The sequence below is a fragment of the Pleurodeles waltl genome, chromosome 1_2, assembly GCF_031143425.1.
Source record: "Pleurodeles waltl isolate 20211129_DDA chromosome 1_2, aPleWal1.hap1.20221129, whole genome shotgun sequence".
NCBI classification, from domain to species: Eukaryota; Metazoa; Chordata; class Amphibia; order Caudata; family Salamandridae; genus Pleurodeles; species Pleurodeles waltl.
The window spans coordinates 776,399,529-776,426,524 of NC_090437.1; the positions used below are offsets into that span (position 1 = coordinate 776,399,529).

Genomic DNA, 26,996 nt, shown 5'->3' on the forward strand with positions numbered 1-26,996 from the left:
CTGGTAATGAGAAACAGCCTATTTGGTTTCTCACTGTTGTGAGTGCTGCCTTGCTCATAGGATTGCATGGAAATGCGCTGCCTTATGACTAGGGGATATTGTTTGGTTTATGAGGGGTAGTATAGGCATGTTTGATATGATTGTAATGATATTGAGAAATGCTGATAACTGGTGTAGGTAGATTTTTTTATTACCATTATACAAATGCCACTTCTAGAAAGTGAGCATTTCTCTGTGCTTATGACTGGTGTTTTACAGCTTGACTCCAATCCATGTCTTGGGCAGAGTGACACGTGGCTTTGTGCATTCTTTTCATACAGCTTGTACACATACACAGGAAGGGTGGGTGTGTCACAGAGGTGCATCTGCACATTGAACAGTCTTCCTGGACTGAGAGAAGAGGAGGTGAGGCCCACCTGCATTTGTAAAGACTGTGCCCTGGCCTCAGACAAAGGGCTTGTTTACCCTAACTGATGTCTGGAGCCTGTGCTGCAGGAGAGAGGGGACACTCCTAGAACCAGTTGTAACTGGTTGAAACCTCCTCTTCCCCTCTTTTGAAAGCGTTGTGCCCAACGGAGTATAAGTACAGGGTATTTTTCCCCACAAGACACACAAGAAACATTCTGAAGAAATGGACATAGAATGCTGCTGGAGGGACTCACCAAGAATCGCCTTGGACTGCTGCTGCTGTGCTGACCTGTGATCTGCTGGGTCACTAGGAGAAACTGCTACTGACTGTATCCCCTTTGTGCTGGCCTGTTGTTGGGCCCTGCCGCCCTGTGCTTCACATGTGTCCCCAGGTGCTATTTGCTTCCCAGTGTGAGGACAGCACTTTGTTGTGAAGCTCCTGTGTTGTAGCCCAAGCTGCTGAGGAATGCTTTTCTTTATTCCAGTAGCACCTTGAGAGCGCTCATCCTTTTATTTACCTAGAACCTTGAGAGCGCTGCTACTGCTGCTGGTTTAAGCACTTCATGAGTGATATCCGTGTTGTGGACGAAGGAGAAAATCACTGCCGCGACCCGGGCAACGTGGTACATTGGAGTACATCCGAAACGTGTCTCCAAAGTACCCCCAGCGCACGAGGGAGCAAGCGCTAGAGTGAATGCACTCCTGGAGGTTCCCCTGGGGTACAGCGCACTGCGAGGAACACCCCTCTGGCACAAGCAGGCACCTGCCTTGGTGCAATCACTGCCGCGGCCCGAAGGAGCTCGCGCACCAGGATCAGGTGCGGGCGTACGGGGGAAGCGAGGTGCCGGGCTCGTGGTGCGCCTCCTTCCCTTTCCCTCTGGAGGAGGAGACAAGGACTCGGAGGCCTGGTTCCCAGTGAGGCAGGGCCCCAAGTACGGGGACCCACCCCACCTGCCCACATCTGCGAGTGGATTTGAAGGCAGCGGTGCACCCCCTTCCCTTTCCCTCTGGAGGAGGAGACAAGGACTCAGAGGCCTGGTTCCCAGTGAGGCGGGGCCCCAGGTACAGGGACCCGCCCCACCTTCCCACATCTGCGAGTGGATTTGAAGGCAGCGCTGCGATGCTGCAACCCTCTAGGACTGGACAGGCCCGAAGCCTCGACTGAGGCCCTGCCCGGTTGAGGGTGGTTGTTGAGAGGCTGCCCCCGTGTGAGAAGAAGGGTTGTCTTTCCGCCCGTGAGGGCTGCCTTCCTTTCGGCTTGTCCCCTCCCCCCCTCTACCTATTTTCGGGCAACAGTTCGTACTGATCTATACCACTGAGGAATGTTTCCTTGGGCGAGGTGGGCAGTCCTAATAATATTTTTATTCTGCTTAGTGCCTTGTTAGTGACTTGCCCTTGTGTTCTCTGATGCTCTGATGTTCATCGTATGGGCATTTAGGATTACATGTTTTCTATGACCTGGTGCATTCATGACGATGTATGGTATTATGACGTGCATTCCTTTTAGCAATGTTCTCCTCACCACTGCTTATGTTGCAGGATAACCGGTAATCTATGTGTTCTATGTGACTACTGCTGGCTTTCTCTGAGTGATAGTTCTGTGTAATGTTCTGACAACTGCTTGGTTAGCAGGGTATTACTGGCATGTTGTGTTTGGTCTAATAATGCTGTGTAGAATACAGTTTATTTTTATATAACTTGGTGTTGCATTTCCTTTGTGGTGGGATAGTGTGTCACGTGTGTTGTGCAAATGCTTTACTCATTGCCTCTGGGATAGGCCTGACTGCTCGTGCCAAACTACCAAGGGGGTGAGCAGGGGTCATCGTGCGTGTGTAACTCCCTTGCCCTGACCAGAGTGGGTTGCTTCTGCCTGGTTTAGGTGCATACCCTAGCCAACCAGAAACCCCATTTCTTACACTTTCTATACTACTTCTCCCAAAAATATTATTGTTAGCCCATAGCCCGGTATCCTCAGCAGTACATTACCACAGAGTTGGTCTAACATCAGCCTGATAGTAGTTTGTTTGCTGCCCTGATAATGAGCACCAGAAAGCTGCTTTAACTCTACATCGATGAGGTCTCCTAGGATTTTGATTCTTCTATCTCTTCATCATTACTGGGCATGTAATCAAGCAATCATCTCTCCAGTGTTCCAAGTAGCACCTCTACTTTGACCTTTTGTTCCAGTCAGGTTTGTTCTCTAGTGGGTCATTTCTGAGTTTGCGAATGTACTCAACTCTTTCATCTTAGCTTTGGTCAAAGAAGCTGTAGTTGAAGCGAGTGGACAGCACTTCAGACTCTATGAACACTCTAGACTGTGTAGATGCTAGACAGGCCGTAAAGTGGCACTATTTATTACAGTTTTCTATTTGAGGAAGCATGTCTGTTCCTTCCACATTCTCTGCTATTCCAATGACCATTACATAATTGCAGCAGGAATGGCATTCCACACCTTCTGTCCTATACCCAATGAAGTGCACTCTCTCAGTGAGGTTGGTAATCTGCTGCTGAAGATTTAAAGTGTCTGAGCACAGGATTTTCAATGCCTGCGTGTTGCCCTTGGTCTTGTGTGCAACTACTGTATTTAATTTATTTTCAAGTACCTCCCACATAGGGTCTATAGCTGCAAGAATCTTGTCCAGTTTGGTTTGGGACGCCAGTCCTCCTGGGTTTCACCCACAGATGGGTTTAGGGTCCTTGGCCAGTATCATTGTTGCAGGAGGAATCTCCTACAAAAAGCTTGCCCTGAAAATATGCTTGAGCCAGTATGTTTTCCTATGTGTTCTATGCCTTATTTCAACAGTACCAGGCCTGGACAGCACTCTGACTGTGCCCTTCCATCCCTTGGCACAAAATAGTTCAACAAACCCTTTCAGTGCACTTCATATGTCGCCCATTCTTCCTGGATGCAACATTCTGCTAATTCCACAAATAACTACATGTCCCATAATATGTTACACTGTAGTTAGAACCAACTCTATTAATTCAGGTGGTCGTCTACTGCTTTTTCTGCATCTCTACTTCCTATGCATTGAAGCCTGTGATCCTATCGCTGTTCTGTAGGCCAGAGCAGCCCTCAGCAATTCACTGCCCTCCTGCAGTGAACCGATAAAAAGAGCTGAGTGCTGCTATTGGTCAATAGTCTTTTAGAGACATTTGCAGTAATGTGTGTGCAGTATTATCTTGACTATCTGTTTTAAAGGCTCTCTGTGTTTGACTTAAAGCAGCTGTGAGTGCCAAAAGTGGCCCCAATACCATGAGAAACACCGTCAGCTAGTGGCTTATTAGCTAACAGCACTTGCATTCTGGCACATTTGAGCTCTTAAAATGTTAAAGGCTAAACTACAAGTGCCAGCAATCAGACGTTTGTTGGCTACAGAAACAGGGTGTTAAATGTGTCACATACCTGATGAAGCAAGTTAGAGGTCATGTATCAAACATGTTTGCACAAATACCCACTTCTCTGCTTGATGTGCTGTGAGTTGATGAATGTATAGACAAGAGGAGGGGGAGAAGTGTCGTTATATTATGTAAAGCAATTTCTAGAGTGCATGCTAACCATAGGTTTCTTGGCGCTAAGGGGCAGGTAAGTGAAACAGCAAGAAGTAAGAGAAACAGCAAGAAGTGAGTGCCACAGAGATGACGCTCGCGCTGAGAAGCTGTGTCCAGCCATACCTTCTATAATCATGGAAGCGACTAAGAGATTAGAGTGAGATGACTGGTGAACTCTAGATGGAATATAGGCCCATATTTATGCTTTTTTTTGCGCTGCATTTGCGTCATTTTTTTATGCAAAAGCTACGCAAACTAACGAAATACAAAAATATTTTGTATGTTTGCGCTGCTTTTGCGTCAAAAAATGACGCAAATGTGGAGTAAAAAAAGTATAAATATGGGCCATAGTGTTTAATCATTTTGTCCACAAAATTGGCATTAAGGCAGCAAGCACTTTGAAAGTAATACAGCAGATCTTAAAAGTTATTATTTGGTCCACCAGTAGCCACTGTAATTCCTTCAGAAGTGAGAAACTGGGTGGCCTGGGAATTTTTGGTAATAGTATATATTATGCTGGCCGCCTCGTTTTGGATCACTTGCAGTCTATGGTTTAAAGTATTCGGAAGGCTCATGTAGACTGAATTAGCATAACCCAGTCTAGAGGTTACTGTGACCATAATTACCATGTTCAAAGCTTTCTGAACAAGGAAGAAGCTATTTTCCTTTTTTGTTTTCACCTTGATACCACAGGTCGAATATGTGATTTCAAGAACAAATCACAGTCCATAATTACCCCTAGACTTTTAGCATCTGTCTTAGGGACAAGCGCCAGACCCATTTCTTTAGGTCTGTAAAGTTTATTTCAGAGGTTCACATTGTTATTTAGTACAACTATTACAGTCTTTTCTGTGCTTAACATTCAATGGTTACTTCCAGTTCACTCCTAAGTAAAACACATGGGACCTGATTACGACCTTGGTGGATGGGATACTCTGTCACAAACGTGACGGATATCCGGCCCGCTATTTTACAAGTTCCATAAGATATAATACAACTTGTCATATGGCAGATGGGATATTCTTCACATTTGTGACTGAGTTTCTCATCTGCCAAGGTTGTAATTAGGCCCATGTTGTCCTGAAACTCCTGCTGAGTAGCAGCAGAATTATTAAGTTGAAGCAGCAGTTGGGAGTGGTCTGCATAACTGTAGAGTTTGCAGTGTCTGGTAACAAGGTCTTTATCAGTGTCTTGACATATTGACATATTTTAAACAGATTAGGAGATAATGAAGACTCCTGTGGAACCCCACATTTGAGCTATGCAGCAGTAGTTTAAAAGGGGTAAGTTTTAATGCTTGTTCTCGGTCTTCTAAAAAGCAATTCACCAAATTCAGTGGTGGGCCTTGAAGACCAGCAGTTTCCACCCAGTCAACCAGTGTGTCAAGAGCAGAGGACAAGCCTAATAGCACCAGCACTGATATCTTTCCTTTATCCCTTTGCCAATGCAACGTGACCAGCACTGAGAGAATTACAGTGTCAGTTTTTTGCGCTGGCCACATCCTGCTTGAGGGTATTGAGTTAATCTGATTTTTCTAAGTGGTTACATAGTTCTTGTGCTACGTGGACTTCTAACATTTTGGTAGGGAAAGGGAAAAGATAGTAGTTTTTAGGGTTGGGTGTGCAAGTGCTCTAGCCCCTGTTGTAATCTCTCTGAGGGCTTTTAACCATGCCCATGTCATGCGCGTCACTTACATGGGTTCATAGGCTTGCCTTTTACAATTAGCTTGATTTCATTTGTGAAAGGCATGCATACATCATGCCTTTTCCGGTGTTTAGCCCACCGGGCAACTAGTTAAAACATACGAGGTTTCATGTTTTCCAAATGGCTTCTGGGCTGCTTTTTCTTTTTATTTCCTATGCAGCATGATCTCGTAGGGCAGTAGTTGATTGCTTTGCATGACATCAACCCTGTTACATAGAAAATTGCACTTTTGCCAGTTACATGGATAATTGCACTTTTGCCTACACATTTGACCGTGAGCGAACTTCTGTTTGCTTTTGTGTGTCTCCTTCATGCTCATGGCAGCCTTCAACTCGCTCATGTGAAACTGTTTTACTTTTCGTTTTCAGTTCATGTGGCAAGAAAAGTCTGGTTAGGAGTTTACAACGCTAATAGCTCTAACTCGAGCAAATGCGAAACCCATTACATTGCAAATGCTTGTTTAAAATTGTGGGGACTTCTTGATTTTTTTAGCAGAGGTACTACTGCTATTCCATTGAAAGATTTTGGAATTGATCCCTTAAGAAGGGATTTGTTCAGGAGATCCAGTACAGAAGACTTATTTATGGATAAAATTAATTTTAAGATTGACAGGGGCACGGATTAAGTGGCAAACCAGATTTCACCAAGGCTTGAAGCCGATTTTCATCAATCAGAGAGAATAGTGATAGATTGATGGGGTTCCTATCCGATAATGCTATCTTCTCATACGAGCTACTGGAAAGAATACTTCCTTTAATTTGTTTTATTTTATTTAGCAAAGAGTCATTGTCTGTCACAAAATTGTTGTGTACGAATCATACTTTTCAGTCACTCTGACTGAGACTGAAAGCTAGTCCATAATATTGAAAACTTCTTTCTCTCAGTTGGGCAACTTTAATAATTTTATAAGAATAGTAATGTGTTTTTATAAGTTTAATTGTATATTCATTTAAACCTTTTTTTTTATTTGCTCTTGTTTTTTTTTTGTGTAATCTTTCTGCCATTTGTGTTCATTGAGTTGAAGTTTCAATTTTTCCTCTTATAATTGCTGAGAAAACTTGGGCACTGGCTTTGCCTGATTTGTTGCTTGATAGTTTTTCAAAGGGGCATGTTGGTCAGTGGCAGAGGCAAGCCATTGAGATAATCCCTTTTCAGCAGTTTCAATACAATGACTTAATGTGGAGACTGTGTCAGAAAGTGCCCAGTCTCCCCCCTGGCTTCTTTGTTTATATGTTGACATATTTTAATGGATTTAGTCCTTTGAAATGATAAAGGAAGATTAAACCTGACCATCAAATTTTCTGACCAGATACATGGTTGGACCTTTAGATCAAACAAATCCGGATTGTATGTCCAGATCAGATCTAGGGAGTGCCTAGAGCTCATTTGAGTTGTCTAGAGATATGTTGATGGAGTTTTAGGAAACTCATTAACTCCATAAATTCTTGATCTTTCAGTCCCAACCCATCATTGTTAGCCCTGTAGTTAAAAACACCTTGCCCAACTTTGCCCCAAAGATCCCTATAAAGAGCTGATCATCCACCGGATGTTTCTTGGTGTGACTGACGTAAAAGCTGAGCACTTTCTTGGGGTTCAAACAATGGAGTCTCTCTAGAGTCTTTCTTCTTTGTTTGAGAGATGAAGGTGAGCAAAGAAATTCAGAATAGTGAAGGCATGACCAACCTTGATTGGAACGCAGCTTGCATTCTTAACTCCAGTTTGTTCAGACAAAAAATGATCAAAGAAGCACACATCGTTGAGATCTGTCACAATATTTAAACTCTGTGGTCTTATTGGGTGACATGTTCCATTGCAGACCAGAGACATTTAGAGGGAAAAGCTCTTCACAAAGTGAAGAAAATGTGAATGGAGCACTGGATCCCAGTCTGATGATGTGGAAATAAAGGAACAGATGTTAGTGAGCATTGGTGGTGTTTATATCCAGTCCCGCTCATCATTTCCAGAGCAGAAAGGGGTTTGACGCGAAGTCACATGATACACATAAGCACTGCTTTTTGAGCTTTACCAATCCAGTCTGGAAAAGGAGGAAATTCACAATGTGGGGAATCTGCAGTCAGACATATCCATCAGAAAACACTATTACTTGGGATGGCAATGGATCCACTGGCCAGATGACTACAAATGGTATTGCAGGATTGTGGCATCAAATTGGGTACAGCAAATCATATAATATCCCTGTACGCAGACAATACTCTTATTTACCCAAAATGGTCAATGCACGTAGTGTCTAAACTCCTGAGCAAAATGACAAAATATGGAGAGATTTTTGGACTGTGCACTAACTGGGCTAAGTCCATATTATTTCCTTTAGGAGGACTCATGGAATTAGAAATTGACAATTATTCCGACTGGGCCTCTCAAGGTAGCTCTCTGGTTTCTGCTATTTAGGCATTCATATATTACATGATATTGATGCCCAATATTCGCTGAATATGGGTAGGATCTAGCAGGATTGAAAAATCTATATAGAAGAGTCATATTAGCCACATTGAGGTTGTCAGGGGGTAGAGGGGCGGACCTTCCAAATATAGTTATACTACATGGCATCTCAGCTGCAGCATGCAGTACAATGGTTGGATGAGGCTGACAATTGAGAGAAGTGACTATAGCAGAGGACACACAAGGAAGGGTATGCAGCTAGAAAAGCTACTCATGAAGAGTGGAAACATACCAGATGCATGTGATATTGCAGGTGTGCAAAGGCAGGGTCAAGGTGGTTAAAACCATCATGAAACACCCACCTTTTGCAGGAGGGATGTTGTTGTTGTTCCACCCCTTCAATAAGACAATGATAAATATTTCAATAGCATGTTGACAGAAATTTGAGTGTGAAGTGCTACGATACCAGTTCCCCTGGAACTGATTTGTCACATTGGAAGAAGTGCAGGACCTTTTTAGGTTTGATACAGGCCACTTAATTTTCTGTAGTATGCACATAAATCAAATTGTAGACACATCTGGTGAACATTCCCTGACGCTCCAGAAACCACATAGACAATGACCATGAAGTTATCGCTGATACAGGGTAGAAGGCTGTTGGTCAACATAGGGCGATAAGACAAGACATGGATGGAGGCGCGGTAGTAGTGCAATGCAGGTGGGTTGAGGGCTCTGACAAGCTATTTACAAAGCAAGAGTGGGATAGAGTGTGCCAGCCGTTAAAAGAATATTCGGTAAAACTCAATTCAAGCGGGGTCCATTCAATCATCTTTATAAAACTAATTTAATGTCACACAAGCTGAGCAACATCTACCCAAGGCAGGCCTGCAATCACCTCTTGAGTTGGGAAGAAAGACCATACTTCTTACACTTAACATGGTGGTGCCACCAGTGCAAAGGAAATGAATCTGCAATGGTGAAGCTGCAAATAAGCACTAGGGACTTCCTAAACAGATGCACAAGCAGTGTCAGTTGGGGCAGTTGCCTAACAAGAAAGGGGAAAATGTGATGGAGATTTGTAGCTTTAGGAGCAGAGTTGACTAACAGAAGGCTAGCTGAACACTGGGTGAGCCTAAGACCACAAAAGCTTGGTAGTTGGACTAGAATGTTAGAGAGTGAGATGAAATGGAGGACATGGGAGACTGGGTGGCAATATCCACAGACCCCCACCAGACACAAGGTCTCCATGCATGTGGCATACATGAGTGGAATGGACTGTACGAAAAGGATGGTTTGCAGGAACCACAGGTATGCAATGTAGTGTGGAAGTGTAGAGGAGACGGACAGGCAAAGGCTCCACTAAAAGGGATGATTGTTCTGCTACTGCATGTGTACAGTTCAGATACAGTATACGTAGATAATAATGGTCCTGATTTAGATCTTGGAGAAGGGATAAGTCCATCACAAACATGATGGATATCTCCTCTGCCATATTACGATCTTCATAGGATTTAATGGGATCATAATACAGCAGATGGGATATCCGTCATGTTTGTGACAGAGCATTCCCCTTCGCCAATAGCTAAATTAGGTCCATAGTTGTGTTTATGAAGGAGCAAAAGCAAGTGACAGGCCCCACAGGTGTAGGGCCTGCATTGATGTAAAGATGATATGGTACATCAATGTGCTATTGTAAGACTTTTCATCCTTGGCGTGGGCTCCCTTAACTTTTTGCCACTGTTTCCCAGGTTGTTGATGTGTGCTGGACTCTGTTTTTGAAGTTTTTATTACTCCGGGCACTTTAACACTGCTAACCAGTGCTAAAGTGCAAGTGCAAGTGTTCCTATACAAAATATGTATGTAATTGGTTCATTCATGATTGGCATATTTGATTTACTAGTATGTCCATTGTACAGTGCACTAGAGGTGCCCAGGGCCCGTAAATCAAAAGCTACTAGTGGGCCTTCAGCACTGGTTGTGCCACCCACACTAGTAGCTCTGTAAACATGGCTCAGGCCTGCCACTGCAGTGTCTGTGTGTGCAGCTTTAAACTGTAAATTTGACTTGGCAAGTGTACCCACTTGCCAGGCCTAAACCTTCCCTTTTCTTACATGTAAGGCACCCCTAAGGTAGGCCCTAGGTAGCCCCAAGGGCAGGGTGCAGTGTATGGTTAAGGTAGGACATACAGCAATGTGTTTTATATGCCCTGACAGTGAAATATTGCTAAGTTCGTTTTGTACTGTTGCAAGGCCTGTCCCTCTCATAGGTTAACATGGGGGCTACCTTTAAATATGATTAAAGTGTAGATTCCCTTTGGGAGTGGATAGACATGTGGAGTTTAGGGTCTCTGAGCTCACAATTTAAAAATACATCTTTTAATAAAGTTGATTTTAAGATTGTGTGTTTGAAAATGCCACTTTTAGAAAGTGGGCATTTTCTTGCTTAAACCATTTCTGTGACTGCCTGTTTGTGGATTCCCTGTCTGGGTCAGTTTGACAGTTGGGCTGGTTGCACCTCTCACTAGACAGTGACACAAAGGGAGCTGGGGTGTAGTCTGCATTTCCTGATGAGCCATCTGTGCTAGGAGGGAGGGGAGGAGTGGTCACTCACACCTGAAAAGGCTGTGCCTGCCCTCACACAATGCAGTCTTCAACCCCCTGGTGTGTGTCTGGGGCCTGGCCTGGGCAAGGTAGGATTTCCCAAGCAAGAGAGACTTTGCTTTGAAGTAGGCCTACTTCAAAGTCCAAAACGGATATAAGAAGGGCACCCAAAACCACAGTCTTTAGAACACTTCTGGAAATCAAGAGGAACCTCTGCCTGGAGAAGAGCTGAAGAGCTGAGGAAGAAGAGCTGCCCTACCTGTGACTATGCTTTGTGGAGCTATCCTGCAGTTGCTGCTTCTGCTTGTGCTAGAGGACAAAGACTGGACTTTGTGTTGCCTTCCTTCTTGTGAAGAACTCTCCAAGGTCTTGATTTAGAGCTTGCCTCCTGTTGTTTGAAGTCTCAGGGACAGCAAAGACTTCTCTCTGCCAGCACCTGGAGTCTCTGGAGAGACTCCTACTCTGCCAAGTGGTGCCTATTCAGTTCCTGGGACACTGAGAAGAGAAGCTGGCAGCCCAAGAGTTAGAAATCCACGCACTGACTGCCATGTGGGGAAAAGATCGACGTGACTCCGATCTGCGGCTAAAAAATTGACACGCAGCTGTATTTACGGCTGAAAATTGACGCTCTCCTGCAACACGACCGGAAGATCGATGCCCGCAGCTGAAGAAACGACACGCAGCATCGCTGACGGAGACCGGGGAGATCGCAACCCACGCTGCCTGGTTTTCAGATCATCGTGCAGCAGGATTTCTGACGCAGACATCGCTGGGCATGCAAAAATGACGCAAGGCCTTCCTGGACCAGAGAGAGCGGACCGAATCGAAGCATCGCTCTCCTGTGGAGAGAAGAAACGACACACGCCGACTCAACTGAAGGAGAAACGACGCAAGGTCTCACTCGTGAGTGAAATCGATGCATCACAAGCCCTTTTTGACGCACACTCGACCGTGCGGGGTTATTTTTGACGCACCCAGGTACATTTTCACACTAACAGCGTTAGCGTTGTGTTTAAAACTACATGAAGACTCTTTTTGCTTTTTAATTGATAACTTGACTTGTGTATTGTGGATTTTTGTCGTTTTGGTCTTGTTTTGTTTAAATAAATATTTTCTATTTTTCTAAACCTGTGTTGTGTCATTTTGTAGTGTTTTCATTCAATTACTGTGTGTGTTGGTACAAATACTTTACACCTAGCACTCTGAAGTTAAGCCTGCTGCTCGTACCAAGCTACCAAAGGGGTGAGCGGGGGTTAGCTGAGGGTGATTCTCTTTTACCTGATTAGAGTGAGGGTCCTTGCTTGAACGGGGGTAACCTGACTGCCAACCAAAGACCCCATTTCTAACAGCTATTATTATAAATATGGATGCATTGGCTGGTGGTGGCTTCACACTAATAGTTCAAATTTTATGTTGCAGTAATTTGGCTTGGAATTTACTGTATTATCACTAACAACGCAGAAAAAGATATATAAAAATTATTGTCCTGTGTGTTTCTAATTGTTACCAGAAATTAATTGGTACCGTCACTTCATCCTGCTACATGTACTGGGATTTCAGATGCAGTAGCTTCCTCCTGACTGAAATGTGATTTTATTTTCTGGAATTATATCACAGGGCAAAGGTCACATGATGGTATTCCTGGTCACATCATCATTATGCAAATGAGTAATGTTTAAACCTGAAAAATGCTCTCCCTTTTTGTAACAGAATGCTGGCACTTACGTAACTGAATCCTAAAACGTGGGACATTAAATTGACTTGCATTAGAAATGAAATGCAAGTGAAACTTTTTGTGGGGAGGTATTTTTCCAAGCTTGAGCCAATATTTTTGAAAACATGTTTTTGCACTCTCTGGTAGTACCCAATTAATCTTCTGCCTGCCTATCTTGCAACCAACCCAAATAAATGTTGCTTCTCCTGGATTAGTATGCCATCCTAAACATTGGCCTGACTGCAACCTGATGATAATCACCTTCCTGGTGTGCCTCCTGCATGCGTCTTGTCTGCTATACCCTGTAGGAACCAGGCCTGAATCGTTCACATTTGCTCATCTTCCTGCAGCACCACCAATGTGATGTTCCTACAAGCACTTCTCTAAAGTGGCACATTTGTGTTACCTTCGTTCGCTATTGAGCCACATGTACACTCCCAACAGTCCTCTCTACTGGTTACTTTCTGCCGCGGCGCTATTTGTATTACAATTTCCCAGTGAGAGCTCCCTCCCAGCATCTCTTTTTAAGGGTCGAGCCTGCTTTGCATGCGCTCGCGCATGCGTATAGCAGGGAGACTCTTTAGTATTTAGAAAAGGGCTCCGAGCCCTGTCAACTTCACGTCAGTGCTTTTTATTGGTTCGTGGGCTTCCCTAATTAAATCGGCTTGCTTTCATTAGTCAAAGGCACGCATAGGTCATGCCTTTTCCGGTGGCTAGCCCTCCTCGAGCGCAGCGACCAAGTACTGAAAACATGCGAGGCTCGCTGTTTTCCATCCGGCTGGTGGACTTTTTTTTAAACTAATTTACGAGCCCGATCTCGCTTGGCAGAAGTCGAGCGCTTTACCTACTTGATTTCACTTTTTCGGGTTACGTGCACTTTTGCCCGATAGGTGAAAAGTCGGATTAGGAGTTTACAACGCGATCGGCTCTAACACGAGCAAACGCGAGACCCGATGCATTGTAAATGCTTGTTTATAACAGTGCCTTCGATGTTGGGCTGGATGTTTCACTCATTCATATGTGTTCTCATTTTCCTAATTTCCCGGCATTGCCCTTAGGCGGTTTCAAGGGATGTAAGGCTTCTCCCATGTGTGGTACATTCAGTACGAGGGGTGTTTATGGTGGTTTTGGGTGGGACTAAAAGTCAAGGGGTGTTCAATATGAGTTTAAATTTTTGGAGTACACTTTGGAAATCTCGGTCTAAAATCCTGCATCCAAACAGTTATCAATCAGATTAGGAACGTGTCTAGGAAGACTTCCCACTCTCCATCCATGGAAAATGCTTTAAACTGTTTGGTTTCTGAAGCAAGACATAGGTTCATTGTTACCGGAAGTGTGCCACTTTCGATTCCTCTGTGAAACATTAACACGTCTGTTTATAAAGTGCAACAAATAATAAACATTGAAATGTTAGTATACCAAAAACATGCCTTGTGGCGAACACATAATTACATAATTCCCACTATTACCAATTAATTTCAGTTCAATTCAATCCAATTGATCTCTAAAGTTTAGAAGATAAAACAGAAAAAGTAAGAAAAGTTAAGATGTTGGCAAATACTTTACGGTTCACAATACTATTTTCAATCATTTCATATGACTGAAAAACAGATAATTTCTTTGTATACAAAGTACAAAAAAAGCTTAGTATTTGTTCTATGACAGCCGCACTTGATTTAAGGCGATTAAACACAACAGCAGGACATCCATCACCAGGCTGCAGCAACCATGGAATACTCCTATTTCAACACTGTTCCCAGACTTACAGTGAAATTTGCACACACCCACAAATCACTTTTCCACTGCTTATTCAAACCTGAACATACAACTATACCTTGCTTGACCTGTTATCTTTAGTAATGCAACGTGTAATTTATGGTGGCTGTCGCTGTGAAATAGTACCTCTAGAAGACCTAAAATAACCCCATTACTCTTTCCAGAAGACATACGTGTTTAACATATATGCTAGGCTTTTGAATCCAGTCACGAGACATAAATTCTGGTACATAAAAGGGAATGGCACAATGTTTTTGCAGCAAGGTCATCTTGTTACCCATGGACACTAACCTGCATACTTCTAAGTCGTCGTCAGATATGTCGTCATATGTGGCCCGCGTGGTTTCACTCTCACTGGGGCCTGCGCTGCCGGGTGTTCCTTTGTGTGCCACTGCCAGAGTCTCTTTGTCAGGCTTGCCTTCTGTAAATCTCTTCTTGATCAGGCCCTCTGTCCTGCACTGGCAGGATTTCGGGGCAGGGTGTTGCATCTTTTCACGGTTTCGCTTTCGCTTCCTAGATGGATTGTTTGCCTCTTGAGAGGATGTTGATGACTCAGAACGACAGGCCTCCTTGCACCGCGACAGCTTCCTCCTTCTACGGCTTACGGACGGTTTCTCCGGCAGGTGATGTTCTCTTTGCTGCTGAGTGCCTTCTCCTGGGTCTTTTGGGCCCAGTGGCACCATTTCGATAGCGTTCATGTTGGAGGAGACTTCCTGGCTGCGGCATGAGTGATGCCAGGTGACCCCTTTCTTGGGATATATCTTCTTTTCCTTATGTTGGCTTCGAGGCTTGGCCCAGTGGCCCTCATCGGAAGAGGAGTTTGACTCGTTGCAGCTGGCGCTTGGAACTTCTCTTTGAAACCTGCAGCTCTTGTGTTTCCTTTGCTTCTCTGCATTGAGGTCACACGAGTCACACGCCCCCTTTCTTCTCCTGACCCTTCGTTTCATATGTCTCTTACAAGGCTCCCTATTAGCCGGGGTGACCACCATAACAGGGGTCGTGTGTTCAACCTCGTCTTCTAACACAGCATGCAAAGGGGCGGATCTGGACCATGTGACAGGCAAAGGCACAGCATGGAAAATGGAAGAGAAAGCAATGAAATCAAGATGAAAATGAGCACAAGAAGACGGGCAGCACAAACAGCGAAGACAATTAAAGGAAAACAGGTGTAAGATGCACAGGGGTCAGTTAAGCCGGAAACTAGTGAGGAACGTGAGTGCGAAGCAGGGTTTGTGAACACGGTGGAGGGGCACGACACACACGAGCACACACCACAGTCCTCTGTCCAGCACGTACCTGCATATATCCTGAGCAGAAGGACAGACGGACGTCCGTGACTGACTCTCTGGCGCAGTTCCTGTCGTGGGGCTGCTCGCCTGTAGAAACAAGTTGCATAATTTGGCGTCTTTGTTCATTAAATACATCACCGACACTTTACTGCTGTGCTTCATGATTAGAGTCCCATTTACAAAACGAGCACAATCACTAATCGCAAGACGTCTGGCCACAGCACAACTACATTCTACACTTCCTGAGGAAGTTCAAACTGCATCGACGACGCTGCTTTACATGAACCTTGTCACTGGTTTATAAATATGGAACAACACTTCTCAGCCTGTGAAACGCTGGTGTGACTTGAGTACATCTAATGTTTGTTGATTTAAGACTTCGGTTTCTTTTCATGCAGTTTACACTGGTGAACGCTACTCAGTGGCGTAACGGAACTGGAAGCCCCCCCGCCTACACAGAACATGGAGGGGGGACCCCTCCGGATTCACTTAGGCCAGGTGCTATGCTGAGGGGGTCCCCTGGAGCTCAGCCTCCCTTTTGTTACGCCCATGTTACCGAGTGGCGTAACGAAACTGGATGCCCCCCCTCCTCCCCCCACCGCAAAGAACATGGAGTCTCCCCCCCTCCCCGCCACATCCTCCCGCCCGGACTCACTTAGGAGCTCTCGGGCCAGTGCCGTGTGCTAAGGGAGCCACCTGGAGCTCACCCCCACCCCCCACGCGCTGCGGGGGCCTTTGTTAGGCCACTGAACTACTAAATAGACGGTGGACCGCTTCGCTGTATGATTTTGCAATGAGCCCTTTTCTCCTGCAGAAATGGTATATCCGTTTGAACGCTAAAATTTTCCTAATTCAGCTTTGCTCATGAAAGCTATCTATTTGTTGGAGACAATCACATGCATCTTTAATTTATCTCAGTAATCAAAGTCTCCTCGCTCGTGCTGATTAGGTCTCTTTCAGACTTCGGCTACAAGCAGTTTTACTTGTCTATTGGCAGGCCTAATATTTCCGATACAGAACACATAACTCTGAGCGGGCTTTGAGTCAGTCCCTTGCCCATGACTGGATTGGATGTTTTTGTTGTCAGACTGAAATGCCTTCTCTTGATTCACTGGTTTTCTTCCCTATGTTGTTTTTCCCACTCAGGAGCATGTTGATCTCACATTGAGCTGACTGAATGAGGTCCTTTTTTCTACTGCCAACTTGAGGGAACTCTTCTTCTTTGAAATGAGCACTCCATGTCAGCACTCCCTGCCCCTCGTTCATTGTTTCTTCACCCTCCTACCCACACGCTCACTTTTCACTCCCCTTCCCTCTCAATTTTAAATATTGTGTCTTGTAATTATTATATTTTTTACAAGAGTCCAGAAACTGCAAAGTTATATCGGGCCACTTGCTTACGTTTTTGTGCTAGAGCACACTCTTTTTTTCAATTAAAAAAAATATATATATATACTTTTCTACATGGCCGTCTGCCATGTTTAAAAATACATTACAACTGCTGTGCATCATGACGCATCCAAATGCATGCACCGTTATCCATCACTACGCATGCATATGCAAGCATCATGATTCACATGTGCACAGGCGTCATTTCGCATGTTGCACAGGCATCATAATGACCAGATCTTGAAGCATGTGTGTCACTCATAGGCTATTTAGGAGTGGATTTTCTTTAATGGATACCTTGCGCAAGATTGCCAGCCCTGTAATCTAAATTTATGTGGCGTTTGCTGAAGATGAGTGTTGAGATACACTGGGAACCTCAGGATTTAATCGTAGTGCTGCTGTAGTCTGATGCAGGAGTATTTGCACACCGAGGACAATGTTATTGTGGTCATTTTGATTTTGCAGAGATGAAAATGGTACAACAGTCATAACTATAATTTTGTGTGCCATGTATTTTGATACAAAATATTCACATGATGAATGTGCTTCTGTTATGATATCAGGGCTGTGGCACACGTAATGACAGATCTCTCATGTAAGATAAGTTCAACACTGTCGCAGACAGGGATTGCTTCTATGCTGTGGGTTGGTTGTGTTGAATCAGGAAAAGGCCTGTCTTGCTTTTTGCTTACTGTTCTGCTGCCTACCTCCTGACAAATGTCATGCGCATGATGGACCGTCTGTCTCTCTGCCTGCTTATTGCACCATTTCGCGGCAGGATTTGCCTTGCTGCTAATGACCGCATACCTCCGCAGAGAGACACAAACTGGTAAAGTCACAGGTTGACCAGGCTGGGCTTCTCCTGCCTCTTGCCAGCAAGTAGGGTGACCACCTCACGCCATATCATTTCAGACACTATATCCACTGTTCTAAATGCAAATATAGAAGTGCTGGTACTTACTATCCACAGTACCCATTTTCTCCTGAGGAGTGCTGGAACTCTTCCACTAAATGTATCAGAGTAGATCTGAAAAGTGCAGGTACTCTCCATTTCAAATGACAGAAGTGCAGGTACTCCATACCGGACAACACCTCCGCATTTAAAGCACTGACTATATCAGGTCCTCAGCATTCCACCTACAAATCATTGCTTTCAGGTGTATTCGATTTACTGAACCACATGGGTGTAAGTAGTTCAGTGGAAGCAAAGCAAGACTAAAACAATCAGAATGCTTTGGGCGATCACACAAAAGTTCAGGACTGGAAATAGTGCCTGTAATGATATGGAACATGGTTGTCAACCAAACGACAAGTGTTGCTCAGCAGTGTGCACTGCAGAGGAAGTACCTGGGGTTCCAAACAACTAAGAATTGTGCATCTTTCTGTGAAGCTGGATGACCTGAAATAAACACTTTGCAAGTCACACTAGGGTGACTTGCATGTCAAAAAATCAAATCTTAGCAGGGCTTCTTTCTTTTGAGTACTTGTGAAAATGTATAAAAACAGCACGTAATTAACAGTAGCGAGAAATGGCAAAACTGTGACACTTAGCACTACTAATATTATATTCTTATAATTGTTATTTGTAAATTAATACCTTATGCAGATTCGGGTGTTTGTGAGCCTCCACTTCAAAAAATGATTGCTTATTTTAAAACGCTCATATGTTTTTCATTACATATAACCTGATCATAAGATACAGCATACATATTTACCAGTGTTAACAATTTCCTTATATTTCTACTACTTTGGGCATGTACCCGTTTTTATCACTGTGCTTTTTATTGATTTAGTAGGAAATACATTCTAACAATCATATCTGTAACTGAAATACTCCTGCATCTACATGTAAAGACATACATTGTACCTACAAGACTAGCAATGCTTAATGTTTCTTTAAATGGTATTGATTTGAATAATACAAATCCACGTAGAAGGACTCTAAATCTCTCACACGGTAGCTTTCAATAGCACCCCAGAGAATTACAATGTCCTAGTTAATGGCAACATAAGTCATGACAAACGACCACCGCAATGCACACCATCTGCTACTGAGGTCTTAACTCTGACATATCCTTGAAGACACAATGTTATGCCACCGCATTAATCAGGTATGATAATCAGGCCACGATGCAACCTTATGGAACTTGAATTTACCGAGAGATAGGACACAATAAAACCTGTTGTTCTATGAATTTCACTTAATAGTTATGTTTGCTACAAATTACTCATTCACACAAATAACTTGCAGAATGTACGACAGCCCGTTTCGGGGTAAATCATGTGTTTGTCTACAAGTATATGTAGAATGTAAACCACGTTCAAATTTAAAACAAAGAAACAACAAAATGTGAAAAATGCAATCCTTTCAAATGCCTTTTGCACCGGGATCGCTTCATCCCCTTCCACTCCATATTTGTGCAAACTGCAACTCGGAGAGGGAAAGCAAGTATACTCTTTTTAACCCTCACCAATAGGAACAGATTAGCACGAACAGGAACAGAAACAACGCCAGGCTGGTTTCACCGTTCGTGGGGCTCATCAGTGAGGCGCAGCTTGGATCCCCTTGACATAATAATGAGCATGGGACCAATGTCTGGGCATGCACATTGCATTTGCTTTAGCAGTCCCTTCAGCTACATTCCAGTACATGTATTTTTGCCCACTCTGCCACTTCGGAGAGAAGATGGAGAGCAACCACATGCACATCATTCTGGTACTTCTCCAATTGGAACAGTCCAGTGCAAACCGACCAGCCTCATGACCCCTGAGCAGGAAGAGACACAACCAAAGACTGGTTTCAGCCCTGTTGTGCCTCGCCACTGTGGTGCTGCTTGGATCCTATGGCACAAGGACCATAGTATAGCAAGCACCCGACATTATACGGGCACAACCATTGCACTTAAGCCTTCATATTAAAAAAACGTCAATTGCATGTCACATGGCCAGTTATGCAGGAAAACATCACAACAGCCATCTCTCTGGGACTTATCAACACAACATGTTTTGCACAAGATGTGAAACTATAAAATTACCAATAACAGCACCCACTGTCCCACATGACCATCCATACTTCAAATACCAGATAACACCGAGCACACCCTAGAAAACACACAATTGAATGAGTGGAAAAGACATCTTCTTTGTTCGTGTCTACAGTATAACATCATCATATCTCCCACTACTGCCTACCCCTCAAACTATCTCTCACTCTTCAGGAAGAGTTTGCCACTAAATGAAACCTATCATGACTGAAATTACCAACTTCTACCAGTTACCTCGACTTCAGTTATACGAAGAAATACGGCACTGATCAGTCTAATGAAAAATACTCTCCTGTAGCATAGTACAGTTAAAGGCCACTCAACACCTGAAGGCAATGTACTTTGAAAATGATATACGCATTGCAAATCCTCATACAAACAAATCTAGCATTTGTAAAGCCAATAAGTCTGGCATTAGCTGCCAGCCTTTAGGCAATTCTTGTTTTATCATGTTTTTCGCAAAACTTTATTGCTCTAGAAACTACTGTCTCTTTATTAAATTAAAAAAAAAAAAAAAAAAAAAAAAACAATAGTGAAAGTCAAAAGTGTTTTTCTGGTCTCAAAAAAGTACACATTAGCATAATACACCCGGCACTGAATGGAACTACCTTGTGTGTGGATGTGCTTTTTGAGAAAGGGCAGTAAAGCACACAATGTTCATGGAGGAATCATTTGCATAAAAATATTTCAGCAATATTAAATACTATTAATGTTGTAATTAACCATAAATCAAACAGCGTGTAATTTCAAAGGGACTCCAGCAGCTCATGCGAAGAATTGCGTCATGGAGAGTATAAAGTCGACGTTTTGGTCTCCGAAGGCTCAAACCGTCCATGAGACCATAAAGCTTTATGATTGATTCAAGCCCGGTGGGAGTTTAACTATCTGTGGTGAAATTACATTGTCTTTTCTTTATACTGGAGTAACTGACTAGCATTGGATGTGCCCTAAGAAAAGGATTAGGCAGTGCTGTTCTAGGAAGTTGATTTTGAAAACAATGATTATTGTGATTTAATCCACTTTGACACATTGTCCCGAGGATAGTTTCATGGACAGTTTGAGCCTTGGAAGACTCAAACGTCGACCTTATACTCTCCATGATGCAATTCTTTGCATGAGCTGCTGGAGTAACATTGCTCCTTGAAGCATGCTGGAGTGGGTGGAAGAAAAATATAAATGATGCAGTCACAGACTAATGGTTGAAGTCTGGCTGAAACCCCCTCTAAGTAACTATGTTATACATACTTTTAGCAAAATCAAAAGGTCTTTGGTTAATACAGACCTAAAAAAATCCATTGGTCTGCCATTGGCTTCTAGCATACCCTTTCAGAAAAAAGGCAAGAAAGGATAGAAGCAAAGTAGGCAAAAAAGAAGGAAAAGGGCAAAAAAGGAAGAAAGAAGGGCAAAAAGGGAGGAAGGAAGAAAAGAAGGAAAAAGCATGAGGCTAAATGGAAGAAAGAAAGGCATAGAGAAAGAAAAGAGGGAATAAGGAAAAAGGTAAAAAGAGTGAAGAAGCAGAGAAAAAAGAAGGGAGCAAATAAATGAATAAATACATAAACAAAAAAAGACGGTGAAAAAGAAAGAAGAAAAGAAAAAACAGGATAGAGGGAAAAAAAGAAGAAAGAAAAAAGGAAGAAGGCAAGAAAGGAGAAAAGAAGGCAAGAAAGAAGGAAAGAAAGAAGAAAGAGAGAAACAAAGAAACTAAGAAAGAAAGAAAAAAGTAACGAAGGCAAAATAGAAAGAAAGAACGAACAAATGAAAGAAAGAAGTCAAAACAGAAGGAAAGAAGGAAGGGAACAAGTAAAGAAGAAAAAGGGAATGAAGACAAAAAAGAACAGAGGAAAAAGGCAAAAAGAAAGAGCGGAGGAAAGAAAAAGGAAAGAAAGGCAAGAATGAAGGAAGGAGCAAAAAAGAAAGAAAAGGAAAGTTAGAAGGCAAAAAGGAAGGCAAAAAAGCAAGTAAGAAGAAAAGAAGGCAAAAAGGAAAGAAAAGGGAAAACAAGGCAATAAATAAAGATGTAAAAAGGAACAGGAAGAAGGAAAGACAAAGGAATGAAGGCAAAAAAGAAAAAGGAAAGAAGGAAATAAATCAGGAAAGTAGGTAAAAAAGAAAAATGAAGGAAAGAAAGAAAAAGGAAAGACATAGTAAAGTAGGCAAAAAGAACAAGGAAAAAAGAAGGCAAATGACAAGGAAAAAAGAAAGAATTAATGCAGAAAGAATTAAAGAAAGTAGGAAAGGCAAATGAAGGCATGAAAGAAAGAACATGAAAGGAAGGAAACAAAATGGTAAGAAGGTAAATGAGAAAAATAAGGAAAGAAGGTAAAAAAGAAAGGAAGGCAGAAAAGAAAGACAGAAGGAAAGAAAAAAGGAAAGGCAAAAAAGAAGGAAAGAAGGCAAAAAAGATAAAAAGGCAAAAGAACAAAAGAAGGAAAGTACAAAAGAAGGAAAGAATAAAGGAAAGAAAGATGATGGAAAAAAGAAGGAAAAAGGACTTCCAGTATAAGATATTAGATACTAAAACCCAAATTACACCCCACAGAGGCTTAAATACAACTGCAGCAAATGTGCTCCAAATTAAACACCATAAGGTTTTTTTTTTTCCTGGGCAATATTTATCGAAGACCCATTGGCGAAACAGGGTCCAGGAACACAAATAGTATGTAGTGAAATAGTATCAATCCACTTAAAAAGGAATTTACAACAACATAGTAAGGAAACAGGAACTGATAAAGCTGGAATTTGCCGTGTCCTCACTTTAAATGTGCCCTACTTTCACGTCAGGCAACGCTGGCATTAAAGGAAACTCATTGTGTTCTGATGTGCACCTTGTGAAAGAGCGTAATGCAGTGGCTCAAAGTGACTTAAGTAGGATGAACCATTGCCTCATGCTGCATGCTGTAGCGGACAGAAGCAACATGAGTATAACACAACAAAAGATCAATGGGTGAAGAGAGTTAGCTGAAAGCCCCTTTAAGTATACTATGCATATTATTTTAGTAAAATCGAAAGGTCTTGGCTAACACCAGACCTAAAAATGAACCAGTCACAGAAGCCCACTTAATAAATCAAGCTGAGGATGCCCTGGGTATGGTAGAATCAGCACTTTTGGTCAACCTTTCTAAAAAGTCACATAGCTTCTTAGAATCAGTCCATTACATACAATGCCACTTATAAGGCTGGGACACTTGAAAGAAGATGCATGTCAGAGGTGTCTGGTCACACCATCAGGGATACCATCAACTCAAGTAGCATAAAAAAATTGCAGTGCTCCTTAACAAACACGTCCAGTGGTCCGAAAATTCCAGAATTATCAGAAGCACCGATATTAATTTTTTCAAAGGAAATCAAGTCCCATAATGAAGAATGACATATAGTACAAGGAACTGAATATGCACAAACTCAGTTGCACTGTCACAATACAGTTTAATGATGACACAGCATAATATGACATTCCACAAAATCTGTCTTCCAATGCAATGGTCTCTCAATAACAGTACACAATGAAAAAACACTTTCACTCCAAAATAAAGGTATCAACTAGTTGTTAGTAGAGAGAGGGATGTTGGTAAACAACAGATTATCAGCATTTTATATCAATGCGCCTCAAATGTATTTGTTGTAGTTTCAATACGGCACCATTGAGTCCTGCTACATTATCTAGATACAATCAACAGCACGCAACATGGAGCAACTGCTGCACCCTAGTTCCCATCCAAAAAGCTTTACATTTCTTTACTCAGTGTCATGCCATACAAATATTACTTTTCGTAATATGGTTTAGATCAAAATTCCTTTATTAAATGTATCTTTTAATTAAAGGTTTCAAATTAAAAGTGAACATACAGCAGGCCATCACAGAGGATGACAATCCAACATAGGGGGAATACAAGTGGTAGTTACAGTAATCACATTGTCAAAGAGATGCAGATCACCTGTCAAGTAGACTGAAGCCCTATTTTCAGTCTGTAACCTCCCCAACCTTCTGCCAATTCCAACTCCAACACATTTAGTGGATAAGAATAGAGCCATTCTGAATGCTTTTGTGAACATCTCAACATGTGAGAGCCAAGAAAAGTAAAAGTGGGACTCGCTTAGTAATGTGAGTGAAAGAGGCCTCGGACCCTCTAGCTAGTTAAGGGCTAGTTAAGATATTATTGTGAGTTTGGTGTCTCTGGACAAATCCACTTTGGTTACGGAGCACCAGAGTCAGAAGCACCTTGTTGAGGTAGGTTGCTAGAATTTTTGTTAAAAGTTTAGTGTCAATATTTAGTTGGCCGATTGAGTGATAGGACACACAGTATCTGTTATCATTGTTGGCCTTCTGTATGACCGCAACAAGAGCCTTCCCCAATGTGGAGGTGACAGAGCCTGTGTCAGCCCAGTATTAGAACAGGACTGCAAGTTTCGGGGCTAACCTGGAGGAATATGTTTAGGAAAATTGTGCCATGAGACCATCTGGGTCTGGGGTTTTGTTAGGTTTCAGGGATTTTAATAACTGGTGTGGCCTCCTCTGTAGAACTCAGCCCTCCAGGGAATCCAACGGAACATCTGTGAGTCCTAGGAGTTGCAGTAGCAAGAGCCACTTAGGCCCGGTGAACACAGTACCCTGATCCTGGTCACAACAGTGAGCTGCGTGGAGCTGATGGACAATGTGTACAGTGATGTGTTGATGCTGGGCCAGCTGTTGAGGTGAAGCATCGAGTTTCTTCACATAGTGATGGCAGTGCGTCGGTTTCCGAGGACAAAGCGCATAGCCACGATGTCTTAGTTCAGAAATGCTGTGCACTGGGTTTCTTTGTGCAGTCAAGGGATGCGCTGATCTCTCTGAGCTGCTGTGATGGCAATATGTAGTTCCTCGCAACGGGCTCTAAAGGCAATGTATTGCTTCTGAGAACAATGCCCCGGTTCCTCTCCCGCAACAAGGCCGATGCACTGGTTCTGCTCCAAGCAGACAGGAGATACGTTAATTTCGATAGTGCAAGTATTTGGGTCCACTTCCAGTGAACCAGGCACAGGAATGAGGCCAGAGACTTTCATATCCTTGTGTTCCAAGCAACAGGACGAAGGCCCACAAGCCCTTGGTGATCACTTTAGTTGCAAGGCAGAGTCCAGTTCTCACCCAGCAGGGTCAGAGAGCAGCAGGGCAGTACAGCAAAAAAAGCAGTCAATAAATAAATTAATCTTTATTGTTTACTTAATTAAAACCCTAACAATATTACTCATTGTATACACATGTTGTTACCCATAAAATATGCAGTGCAATATGCTACATAAAAAGCCTCTATACAAATTCATACTAGTAAGTATAACAAAATCACATAAATATTATAAGTTCACTAAAATATACTAGTTGCATTGATACCAAAACTTAGCACCCTAACGATACTGAGCAAAAATAAAAACTAAATAAAATCGTAAAGTAGGTAATATAATGTGCTGTACAATAAAACACCTTTACATGTTCCTAACAATAAAAATAATCAAACCCTACGATTATTATAAAATGCTAAATGTACTAATTTCCATAGTACTGACATTTATCATCTAACTGCAATAGAATAAAAGAGCTAAATAAAATCAACATTACAACCGACTGGCGATTAGGCAACTAAGACAGAGCAAGCTATAGCTTTCCCCTTGCAATGATTAATTGCTTGCACATGTAATAATAGATATTTCACCAGGTTAGCATTCAAATGGGGGTTAGCTGGGTTGAAACTTTTTATTATTGCCTCCCTGCATGTGCAGATACCACCAGCCTTAAAGTCATTTTTCAGCAGGCTGTCACAAGCCATGTGAAGATAGGGACATATGCATACCAGGTGCATAAAGTCTCTTATTTGTAGCCACAAAGTCTGCATGCAATGTCATAGCTGTGTTTCTAAGATGATAGGTCAGCCAGAGTCCAAAGAAATGGCCGAATTGAATACGCATACATTTTCTTTTTAAATACCCTCCAAAAAAGCAGCCCTTCCAGGTTAGCGGTCTAGCAGAGTAACAGTCCTTGATGCAGCATAGTAGTTCTTCCAACAGAGTCCAGTTGTAGGTCCAGCAGTGTCTGATTTGGTGGTGTCAGAGACCCAGTACTTATATCCAGTAGTGCCTTTGAAGGGGGGTAACTTCAAAGAAGGGTCTTTGAAGTACACAGAGGTCCCTTCTTCCTAGCCCTGGCTCCAGAATATCAGTAGGGGGTAATCAATTTTTGTTTGGGGACAGGCACCACCTATTCAGGTGTAAGTGTCAGTCCCTCCAGCCCCGTCTAGCCAGGAAGAGCCATCAGAATGCAAATGAGTATTCAGTCACATCTAATCTGTGATTGTGGCTCTCTAGAGGGAATGCATAAAGTGTAGCTGTCACCCATTCCAGACATGTATTGGAGACAGGCTGCGGCAAACAAAGCTGTAATATAGTATTGTAATATTAAATCTGACTTTAACACTAAAAATGATTTATCATTACCATTCCGATGTTATGAAACATGGCATAGCTACTCCTTCTCAATCAGGAATTACAGCTTAAAAGTATGATAAGAAATTACCAGTGTTAACCTGCAAAAGAGATAGGACTCACAGTAGTGAAAAATGACTTTGGGAGTTTTTCTCTATCAAGACATGTAGAACTTAAAAGTGCATGTCCCACCTTTTAGTTATACAGCTCTCTGCCCTATGGGCTACCTAGGACCTACCTTAGTGGTAATATTATGCAATAAAAGGGAGTTTAAGGCTTAGCAAGAGGATTTAAATGCCAAATCAAAGTGGCACTCAAACTGCAAACACAGACTGTGCAGTGGCAGACCTGAGACCTGTTTAGAGGGCTAAGTAGGTGGGGCCACAATCAGTGCTACAGGCCCACTAGTAGTTAATTAGTTTACAGGCCCTGGATATATGGTATACCACTTTACAAGGGACTTACAAGTAAATAAAATGTGTCAATTTTGTATACACTAATGTTGCCATGTTTAGTGGAAAAGCACATGCTATTTATCACTGGTTAGCAGTTTGAAAGTACTCAGAGTACTAAGGCCAACAAAAAGAATAATGAGGAAAGTAGGCAGAAAGTTTGGGGGAACACCACCCTAAGGTTGACAGGCCTAACAATGACTATTCCCCTTTGCCACTTC

The 26,996-nt window shown here is 42.7% G+C and overlaps 1 protein-coding gene across 3 annotated transcripts in view; it reads right to left on the bottom strand.

The window, feature by feature from the left end:
• MARCHF1 (membrane associated ring-CH-type finger 1) overlaps positions 1 to 26,996 on the bottom strand; it is a 1,558,735-nt gene that overhangs the window by 477,966 nt on the left and 1,053,773 nt on the right. Inside the window, exons 3-4 of one of the 3 annotated variants that reach the window (XM_069243829.1) lie at positions 15,451 to 15,530; positions 14,446 to 15,198 (exon numbers count right to left, since the gene is read on the bottom strand). In XM_069243829.1, the coding sequence (XP_069099930.1) occupies positions 14,446 to 15,198; positions 15,451 to 15,530 (833 nt within the window). Of the gene's footprint in view, positions 1 to 14,445; positions 15,199 to 15,450; positions 15,665 to 26,996 lie in introns of those variants that run through there. The other 2 variants (XM_069243838.1, XM_069243847.1) reach the window with 2 other exon arrangements.